The 11,599-nt window shown below is 35.0% G+C and overlaps 1 protein-coding gene across 1 annotated transcript; it reads right to left on the bottom strand.

Annotated features, from left to right (window-relative positions):
- Positions 1-963: 963 nt before the first annotated feature.
- On the bottom strand, positions 964-4,558 carry LOC116125916. The gene is made up of 3 exons (XM_031411630.1): positions 4,319-4,558; positions 3,565-3,707; positions 964-1,155 (listed from the first exon to the last, which is right to left on the bottom strand). The coding sequence occupies exons 1-3, from the start codon at positions 4,455-4,457 to the stop codon at positions 1,141-1,143; spliced, it is 297 nt and encodes a 98-aa protein (XP_031267490.1). The 5' UTR covers positions 4,458-4,558; the 3' UTR covers positions 964-1,140.
- Positions 4,559-11,599: the final 7,041 nt, after the last annotated feature.

The following is an 11,599-nucleotide window of genomic DNA, read 5'->3' as shown; positions in this document are numbered from 1 at the left end:
AATAAATCGGCAACAACAATCAATAGTTGTCACCAATTGACAAGGTGAACGGAGGAGATGGATTTTGGTCAGGAGGCTAAGGGGAAAGTTTTCGTGGTGATGGGTGTGTTTTGAACACCAAAAACATATCCTATTTGGCCTGAGTTGTTGACGCCAACAATGTAATATGATGTGTTTTTGTAGGATTTCAAACCTATAGGGACTTATGTTAATTTTTAGGGGTGTTTTTTACTTAATTTCAAACTTTTTTACATGCTAACGTCGCCAGTTTGACCCATCGGTCAAACCGATTCAACCCGAGCCAAGACCCAACCACTTTGCAAGGTTTCACCTCGGACCAGGTTTTAAAACCTTGGTTATAAGATTAGAATTTGTATTGCATCATATTACATAAGACTAACTATAGTTTATTCTTTCAGTTCTTTGCTTTTTTCAAAAGGCAAAAATGCCTGCAGATCTATATTATTAGTTAATTACGGAATGGAAAGAAAAACAGAATCCACGAATTTGACTATCAGAGCCTGGAATTATGACCACCATAAGTTTTTCCGTCCGTCAAAATATGTAATATAATTCTGAAAATGTAAAGTGTTCTGCTCTTATGACTTCACCTATTCGCCAAATGCAAGTGTTTAAACTCTTTAAAGATGGCACAGAGCTTCTACTTCACAATGTAATAAAAATTTCTAACTTTAAATTAGCGAAGTTACCATTTCTGCATCTACTGTAAATTTCACGCTAGTAAGAATGATCACCGGACTCCATGAAATTAAAATTTCAAATCTCCATACCAGGAAAAGGAACTTGTAAGATCATGGTAAGAGTTCCTTCAATCCAACAACCAAAATTGGATATAAAATACGGATGTCAGAAAATTCAAGGCTTTAACCTAAAGCAATTATTATTCTCTTTTTTCTGCCCTTACCAAATTTTTTTACTCAGCAATAAAATTACAACTTGGAATTGGTAACAGTACTGAAGAAGTTTTGCAGTACATCAGATTAACTGGTTTTATAAAAAACAATGTTTGCACTACATATTCAACGGTTGTTCACCGGAACGAACCAACAACATTCTCAACTGAAGAAAAAATGTGATTCCAAAAGCAATCAACACAAGGTTTAACTTCAAAATATCAATTTATTCCTGTCCATCCTGCAAAAAAAAAATTATAACAAATTAACTTTATTAAAATTTTTAATAATGAACAAGACAGTCTCAGTCTAAAACCCAATACAATTAACCTTTTTATCAGGGTTGGAAATTTCTAGGGCTGGGGCCGGGGACCTTCATCTTCAGCCCCACCCCCAAAAAAAACAAATCTCCTCTATCCTCAGCCTCAACCCCAAATGTTTGGGAGGAGGCTGGGGGCAGGTGTTCCTAGGGAGGGAAATGCAATACCCACCCCAGCTCTGTGTTCCAAAAAGATGCTACAAATTCAATCACTTCCATCTCTATCAAATTGTAAGAATTCTAGTTTATATTACTGCTTCATCTCCAAATTGTAAGAATTATAGAATACATATAAAGGAAAACAAGATTGAAAAAGGAAAATTCACTTGTTAATAATTCATTAATTAATAAGAAAAAATAATTGAATTTAATATTAGGTTAAGAAAATAGATGAAGATAGAAAAATAATAAGAGATTTGATAATGTATTAAAAAGAGAAAACAAGAAAACAAGCATTAAGGAACATAAAAAATAAAATCAAAGGATAAGAAGAAAAAAGAATTTTGAAAAAGGGACATGCAAATTAAAAATAAACCATTAACAACAAAGGTGTTGAGGTGAAGAAACAGATAAAAAAAAAAAAAAAAACTTTTGAACCATGAACAGCGAAGAAAAAAAAACAACAAACCTACAAATCTAAGAAAACAAACCCTGAACAAGAGGGATGAAAATCTAGACAAAATTCCTATTTTGAACATTTCTGGTAGTTGGAGACAAGGAAGTTAACAAAATTGGACGGCCAAGTAGTTAAGAGAAGAAATAATAGTGTAGAAAATCATCAGTAAGCGAAAATAAGAGGGAAAAATGGGTAGGAGAACTGATGTACTTAAGGGTTAGGTTAGGTTTAGTATTTATATTTTCTTCTTTTTTTTAGAAAAAATATAATAATTTAATATATTATACAATTTTATAGGACAGGCTAGGAACAGTTTTTTTGCAGATTCTCACTTTCACTTGCCCCGGCCTTGGTTCCAGGGCCATGAATTCCCCCAACCCCAACCCAACTCCAGAATTTTCCAGGGATTCCCCACCCCACAGGATCCAAGATTTTCCCAAGTACCCAACCCTACCAGGTTTTTCTACCAACACTATTTTTATTTTTAATTATGAAATAATTGATAGAAAACGATACCATAGTCAAATTACTGCACATTTATAATTCTATAACTAACACACCAGTATGTAGTCATTATAAATTGAATCCTGTGAGCATGGACTACTTCCTAAGTGAACATTGGAAACATTTGCATGCTTTGTTTTCTAACCATTATTAATGAATATTTTATTGATATGTGGCAAACGAAAGAACATATCTTAACTCTAAGGATGCTAGTCACTGAAAGTTGTTTCAGTGGAAACTAATTCTGTAGATATTGAAGTTATCATAAAGAGATTAAAGACATAATATAAAGAATACAAAAGAAAATATCAATCACAAAGAGGAAGACCAGCATGTCATCAACTGCAACTCCCTATGTTAGTTTATTAGATGTTTGATTGATTTTATTTGACTTCGCCGATATTTTATCATGTAAAAATTAGTGACATTCTGATTTCAGGATCACCAAAGATTATAAATATCTTTTAACTTTTAGGATTAATAAATTTTAAAAATGTATAACTTATCTAGTTTATTATTGCAAGAATGAACTGTTTATGTTCTATTTCAGTTCTCTTACTATGCACTTTTCTTCTTCCTTGATCTTTTTCAACAACTCAAAGCTCAATTTACAGTTTCTGGGTACTTTTCACTTCAAAAGTTTTCAACCTTTCGCCCTCAACATATTTCTTTTGACATCTGAATCAAATCTAAAATCTCAAACCTCAAACCCTTTTTCTGCATACAAAATTGTGAATCCCCAATTTGCAAAACCGTCTCACGCATTACCAACCAAATTGCTTGCTATAAATAATGGATTTTAAGAGTACCAATAAGACTAAAGAAAGGAAGATAATGAAATGTGAGTAGAACTATTAACTAAGTAGAGAAGAGCAATTCTAGAACGGATACAAGTTGTACCAAGTTAATACACAAATCATCAAGCATACAACTTTAAGGAAGCATAAAAAATGTTTAGAACCACTATTATTTCATGATTACATAATGCAAAGACTCATCTCATTTACAAGAAGCTTACTTAAAATGAAGACTACATCTATAGCTACTATACATTGTACCAACCAATGTGTGTGTGTGTGAAAGAGTGAGAGAGAGAGATAAACAGAGACAAATATATAACTCATAAATAAAATCTACATGGAGAACAAGTACATAACCCACCGTCTACGGAGACACAGAAACACATGCAAATATGTAATAGTAAGACCTACCTGAGGAACTGGAGTATCAGAAAGCTTAGGAGATGCCAATTTTGCAGGAGACCCATCAAAAAGACGAGAACAGTCTGTGTAAGCAGATCCAATGCCCACTCCAGCACCAAAAGCCACAGATGCCCAGCGTGTCACCGGACTCCCTGGAATAAATCCATGATCATTCAAAATTTATTAACTTGGGGAGGGCAAAACTATCCACTTAAAACCAGCAAAATGCTTAAGAATGGAATTTCTTTTCCAATGCCAGGGCCAAAGTATCCAGTAATTGAAACCTAGGAAAACTTTGTCATGAATTTTAAATTCTTTTGATTCAATGTCATTATTTCAGAAATTGCAATAATTAGATTGTTTGCTTCTTCAAATGCAGCTGGACTCAAACAGAAAAACTAAATAGATATTACTTACAAAAAAATATTAATGTACACACTTTTTTATGTGACAAAAGCTTATATCCAAAACCATGTCACTGGTCAGTATATTTTATTATTTGATGAAAACATATGGAAAATGAAGATGCAGACAGCAAGAAATTCAAGGGAAAAGAAGATTAAAGAAGAAAGCCATTATACAAATTGTGCAAGTTGCTGACCTTGTATTTTTAATTTTATTTTTTCTTATTAAAGGCAGTGAGAACCAATAAAACATATCAGATTTAAGGAAAGAAAAATGGTTCATGTTAATTAATAATTTACGAAACTCAATTAAATTGATAAAAATAAAAAAGAATCGAAATAAAAGAGAAAAGACTGACGGAAGAAAAGGAGACCACTGAAAGCTCCGGCGAGGGAAGAGTAAACGAATCGACGGACGGTGAGATCGATACACGCATCCCATTTAGCGTTAACATCGTACTTTGGAGGTACGATTTCCTTGCTGTTCTCTTCGCCCATTCCTTTTAAATTTTACCTGTTTGATTTTGATCTCTCTTCTGTTACCGAGGGTTTTCTTTTGCCTTCTTAGCTCCTTCCACCACCAGTATGTTTTGTCTGTGTGTTTTTCTCTTCAGAAAGAAACGAGTGTTGGGCCTCAGGCCCATTGAGTCTATAACACCCCCTCATGATCCACCTATCTATCAATAAAGGCTTTATTACTTGTATTTCATTTTCCCCCTTACGTGGTAAACTTATTCGCTTCCTTTGAAAGTATTAAAAACACTTATAGTTATCAAAAATTCTCCTAAAAATATCAAAAACACCTTTAGAAATATCATAAAACCTCTTAAAAATTAACAAAAATACCTTATCAAGGGGTATTTAATACTTTCTGAACAAAGCAGATGATTTTAATTCTAAGNTATTCGCTTCCTTTGAAAGTATTAAAAACACTTATAGTTATCAAAAATTCTCCTAAAAATATCAAAAACACCTTTAGAAATTTCATAAAACGTCTTAAAAATTAACAAAAATACCTTATCAAGGGGTATTTAATACTTTCTGAACAAAGCAGATGATTTTAATTCTAAGCGATCTCATAAGGGGAAAATATAAAAAAGAAATTTCTGAACCTCAGGATATTTCTATGAACATTGCCCGACATTGGGTTGTATCATTAAATATAATGGATAAAAGGTATAAATGTAAATGCAGTTATAATGTATAATTAAATAAATAAAAAATGAGATGGAAAAGATTTTGGTTGATGTTTCTGGTTTGCATAAGGGTATGAATAATGGTTTAAAAAATGGGTTTCTTTATATAAAAAAAAAAGGGTTTTCTCATTAGGGTTGAAATTTGGTGAAATGGCTTACTATTTCATTATTTCTGGTTACGTGTTTTTTATATAGTATACACATTTTATTTTGTATATGTTCTAGTTTACATGAGCATGTGAGATATGGTTTATAAGGTGAATTTCATAGTCGGTTTATTCTTAAAAAATTGGGATTTCTTGTTATTTTGTTCAAATTACAAGTGTAATATACATGTCTTTTGTATTTTGTATCTTTTGCGAACTGTTTTTTGACTATTTGGAGGCTTGTGGGGTTATTTGACTATTTGGAGGCTTGTGGGGTTAGTGAAAAATCGAGTAAATTATTTAGGCTGCATTATACCGTGTTTGTATGTTTTTAGCTAAAAGTGATAATTTTTCTGATTGTGTTGAGAGTCAATGTGATTATAATTTTGTGTTCTAATTATTTCTTTGCTTTGTTTTTATAGAGATAGACCCAAATTGTTTAAAGTTTTTATATATTCTAATTTGCAACTTTGCATGAGGATGTGAGATGGTTTATAGGATGTATTTCATATTAAGGTTATTCTTTAAAAAAAAAATGGGGTTCTCTTTAAGATTGTTGTTTCTTTGCTTTGCTTTTTATAGAGATAGACCCAAATTGTTTAAAGTTTTTATATGTTCTAGTTTGCATGAGGATGTAAAATGGTTTATAGGGTGTATTTCATATTCAGTTATTCTTTAAAAAAACAGGGTTTCTCTTTGAGATTGTTGTTTCTTTGCTTTGTTATTACAGGGACATACCCAAATTGTTTAAATTTGAAGTTTCATTGTTCGGGGAACCTTGGTGTATTGAGAACGTGGGCCCTAATATGTAAAGTAGATTGCAATTGGTAGTTGATGCTAAATTGATTAGTTGTGGTCTCCCCGTAAGTATAGATGAGAGATATAATAAAGTGGAAGTTAGCCTACCATGGACATCAAGAACAATTACTACGTTAATGTCACCATAGAGTTACTCCCACTATCAATGTCTCAACCCATACCAAACACATACCCCATTCAAGCTGAATTTGTTGCCAACCCAGCAGTGAGGAAAAAGATAACCACATTTACCAATTTCTTAAATGTGGGACATAAAGATGAAGTTGGGTTTTAAGAAGAATACAAGCTCATCAGGTGATGACGAAAGTGATAATAATGAGCACATGATGGAAGATGATTGCACTTATTAGGCTGCAATCAAGCCAAGCCGAATCGAGTATTGAGAAGCTCGAGTTCTGCTCGATTAGAATAGTCAAAGCTCAAACTCGTTTTCAGGCCTAGTGTTGATCAAATTGATGATGAACCAATTGATGTGGGGTCTAGTGAAGATGAAGCACTTTTAGATTATTACTTAGAGGAAGATAAGTACATTGGAAGTGGTTCCAATGAGGATGAAGGGCTAATAAACAATCTTTCCAAGGATATGAAGAGGAGACAATACCAAGAACAATCTAATAAACAAGTCTCTTCTAAGCTTAAAGTAAAGATGGTTTTCAAGGACTTAAAGCATCTCAAGGAAGTGGTCATTGAACACTAAGTGCAAAAAGGTTTTGAATTGAAAAGGATCAAGAATGAGAGATATAGATTTTCTTGTAGGTGTCCTGCCACTAATTGTTGGTGGAGACCGCATGCATTTCTAATAGGAGGTGAGAAAGAATCATTCCAAATAAAAACTCATAATCCTAAGCACAATTGCCAAAGGGTCAGAACCAATAAAGATGTGATAACTAGTTTGGTATGCAGAGAATATATGAATAGTGTAGAGATAATCTGCAAAACAACTAACCTAACAAGCCCAATTTCACACAGAAAAACACACACAATCAAAACTGAAAGAGAAATCAAGAAACAAGAACACGGATTTTATTGTGGTTCACTTACCCAATATAGGATAAGCTACATCCACGTTGAGCTCCAGAAACTTGGGGCTCACTGCACTAAAGATTGAGTTCAACAACAATACAACCAAGATTTACATCCAATCACTCAAACACTGCGAAACTCTCTCTCACAATAAACTGCAATCTTTCCTATGAGAATACTATACACAGATCCTCAAGACTCAAGGGAAACACAACCCTTAAAACGTGATTACAATCAACCACCCAAGATTACAACCTGTCAAAGAGATTCACAACTAAATCTAACAGAGAATTTCTAAGCTGAAGAACAGTATAAAGAACTGCATTTTTCGTCAAATGAATGCTTGATGTATACTGTTTTGAGGTGGGATAATGCTGGCCATCAGATGCTGAAATCTTTCAATGGTTTGGATCTCTTTATGTGGCAGATTGAGTAAAACGACAGCATTGAACTTAAAGTTCAACGACATCGTTTTTGTGCTTCACATTAACATTCTCCACCTTGAAGCTCCAAAAAACAAAAGAAACCAACCATGCTACTCAGTCGAATTCTCTCTAGTGCAGCTACCTCCCAAGAACCCTTCTTAGCTCTATTGTTTGCTGCTCATTTTATAAACAGTAGGTTCAAACAGTGTTTGAACTTTGTGACAATTACTACCTTTGTGCCTATGTCAGCTAGATTGTCCTCAATTGATATCTTCTTTAGATCTATGATGCCTTTAGCCACTAAATCCCTTACGAAATGGTACCTCACATCCATATGATTCGTCCTTTCATGGTAGGCTGGGTTCCTACTTAGGTGAATTGCACTCTGGCTATCCGAAAACACTACTGTCTCCTCATCAATCAGCTCCACCTCAGATAGAATCCCCTTAAGCCATAATGCTTCTTTGAATACATCTGCTATAACAATGTATTCTGCTTCAGTGGAGGAGAAGGCAACAATGGGTTGAAGTTGGGACTTCCAACTTATGCAATTTCCTCCCAATGTGAAGTAGTATGAGGTGGTAGACTTTCTTGTGTCCCTGTCTCCTGCAAAGTCAGAGTCTACATATCGCACAAGATCAAGTGAATTTCCTCTTTTCTTATATTCCAACCCAACATATATTGTACTATTAATGTATTTCAGTAACCATTTCAATGCTGACCAGTGCTCTATACCTGGATTGAACATAAAACGACTAAGAAGCGAAATGGAATAAGATAGGTCAGGCCTTGTGCTAATCATGGCGTACATGATTGATCCTATCACATTGGCATATGGTATTTTTTCCATTTTAATGAATTCAGTTTCAGACTTGGGACATTGAGTTTTACTAAGTGTAAAGTGACTGGCTAAGGGCATGGATATTGGCCTGGAACCTAACATTCCAAATTTGGATATCAGTTTCAGTAGATAGGAGGACTACTGAAGTTTTAGTTCACAGTCCTCTCTTTTCCTGTCAATGACTATTCCTAGGATCTTTTTAGCACTCCCTAGGTTCTTCATGTCAAACTCAGAATTCAGCCTAGACTTTAAATCATTTATCCTAGTTTTTTATTTACTAATTAGCAACATGTCATCCACATAAAGCAGTAAATACACAGGCATACCAACATTCAAGTCATAGTAAAAGCAATTGTCATATTCACTTCTTTTGAATCCTATACTGGTAATGAACGTGTCAAACCTTTTATACCATTGTCTAGGGGCTTGTTTAAGCCCATATAGGGATTTATGCAGCAAGCTAACATGTTCAGGGCAGTTTCTATCAATAAAGCTCATAGGCTGTTTCATGAAGATTTTTTCATCTAAGCTACCATGCAGGAAAGCAGTTTTTACATCTAACTGCTCTAGTTCTAGGTCTAGGTGTGCAACTACAGATAGCATGATCCTAATGGTTTTATATTTGACTACAGGAGAGAAGATTTCATTAAAATCTATCCCTTCCCTTTGGGTGTAGCCTTTTGCTACAAGTCTAGCTTTAAACCTAGGTGGATCAGTAGGAATCATACCTTCATTTACCTTGTACAACCATCTGCAGTCAATGAGCTTCTGGTTTTTAGGACAGGGTACTAGGGACCAAGTCCCATTTACCTTCAAGGAGTGCATCTCCTCTTCCATGGCAGCTTGCCATTTATCCCTGTCTTTGGAATTTATAGCTTCATCATAGCTATCTAGTTCAGTTCTCTGAATTTCAGCACCTGTAACCAAAGCAGTAAAAACTAAGTCAGCATACGAATACCTTGCAGGAGGTCTAATTTCTCTCCTGGTTCTATCTCTGGTGAGTTGATATTGTGCCAATGACTCCTGTTGTGGCTGATCTGAATTTTCAGTTTGGTCATCATCTGATTCATGTTCCAAATTTGATGTTGCAGGTGTTTGTTCTTGGTTCTCCAGTTCAGTTTGAACTCTAACCTGCTCCACCTTAATTTGTGTCCCATGATGCTGATCTTGACTAGTGCTCTCACTGGTTGATGTACCTGCAGGATTATTAGAAGTTTTACAAAGAAACAAGTTTTCGTTAAAGATAACATCCTTGCTAATAATAACTTTTACCCCTTGTGCATCTCTTTCCCACAACTTATACGCTTTAGTCCCCTCTTGGTAGCCTAAGAATATACATCTCAAAGACCTAGGTTCTAGTTTTCCCTCACTGGTGTGTGCATAAGCAACACATCCAAAGGCTCTAAGGTGACCTAGGTTGGGCTTCCTCTTAGACCATTTTTCTTCTAGGCACATGAAATTAATGGCACTTGAAGGACTTCTATTAACCAAGTAAGCTACAGTATTAAGGGCCTCACCCCATAAAGATTTTGGTAAACCTGAGGTAAACAGTAGACATCTAATCTTTTCTAACAAGGTCATGTTCATCCTCTCAGCGACTCCATTTTGTTGTGGAGTGTTCCTCACAGTCCTATCTCTAAGTATCCCTTGGTCACTACAAAATTGGTCAAACTCACTATTACAGAATTCTAAGCCGTTATCTGTTCTGAGAGCTTTGACTCTCTTATCAGTTTGGTTCTCTACCAACACCTTCCAACTTCTAAACCTAACAAGGGCCTCATCTTTGGTCTTAAGTAGGTAAACCCAAACTTTTCTGCTATAGTCATCAACTATAGACAAAAAGTAACTGCTTCCCCTATGTGTTTTGGTTTTTTCAGGCCCCCACAAGTCAGCATGAAGATATTATAAGCAATTAGTGGCTAGGTGAGTTCCTTTCTGGAAACTCACCCTGTGTTGTTTACCTAATATACAGGTCTCACAAAAATTTAAAGTGTTAATAGGATCCTTACCAAACATACCTTGCTGGCTCAGAATGTTGAGTCCTTTCTGATTCATGTGACCCATTCTGAGGTGTCACTTTTCTATAACAGTAAGATTAGTAGTGAACAGAGCAGAATTAACATAATTTGAACAGTAATTACCACACAGGATATAGAGGCCATTTCGTTTGACACCTTTTAGGACTAAGTTCTTATTCTTATACACATTTAGGCAACCATATTCAGGCTTATAGCAGCAACCAGATTCATCTAATGTGCCTAGGGAGATCAGGTTTCTTTTCAGTTCTAGTGTATATCTCACCCTAGTTAATTTGACAGATTTTCCATTATCAAGTCTTAAAACTATACTCCCAATTCCCTGAACCTTGCAGGCATTATTATTACCCATATACACAGTTTCTAACTCACCAGCTTCAAAATCCTGAAACCACTCTCTATTTGGGCTCATATGAAATGAGCACCCAAAGTCTAACCCCATTCATCTATCTTTTCAAACCCAAATATAGTCAAGACTTCAGATTCTTGGATATCATTTTCACTAGAGGCTAAATTACTCCCTGTACTATTCTGTTTTTGTTTCCTGATCCAATCATAACAATTTTTTTTTCAGATGTCTAGTCTTGTTACAGAAGAAGCATTTTCTTGTTTCTCCTTTTATTTTATGAGTGTTCTTGTTCTTCTTTTTATTTTTAAAACCAGTATTAAACTGTGAATTACCCCCAGACTGCCTAGAATCTCTCTTTCCTTTTACAAACAGACTACTGTTGTTTTTCTTGTGAACCCTAAGCTTTAGTTCTCTAGCCTTCAATCCTGATGTAATTAGGTCTAGACTAGGGACAGTTCCTGTGTAAAGCAGAGCATTCTTGACAACCTGATATTCCTCAGTAATGGAATTCAAAAGGATCATGGCTAAGCTAGACTCACTAAGTTCTTGATCAGTGCCCTTGAGTACAAGGGTCATTTTCAAGAACTCATCTAGGTTCTCTTCTATGGTCCTAGCGTTATCCATTTTGTATGAAAACAGTATACCTTTCAAATAAGCAAGATTAGGAGCAGATTGAACTGCATAGAGAGATTCAAGCTTACCCCAAAGAGTTAGCGGTGTCTCAACACCATCTACCTTCCGTAACACGTTATCGACCAGGTTCATGATGATAAGATTGTACGCTTCCTCGTCAATTTCGGCTTTC

Source organism: Pistacia vera, unplaced genomic scaffold (genome assembly GCF_008641045.1).
Source record: "Pistacia vera cultivar Batoury unplaced genomic scaffold, PisVer_v2 Contig173, whole genome shotgun sequence".
Classification (NCBI taxonomy): Eukaryota; Viridiplantae; Streptophyta; class Magnoliopsida; order Sapindales; family Anacardiaceae; genus Pistacia; species Pistacia vera.
This window is presented reverse-complemented; position numbering and strand designations above follow the sequence as displayed.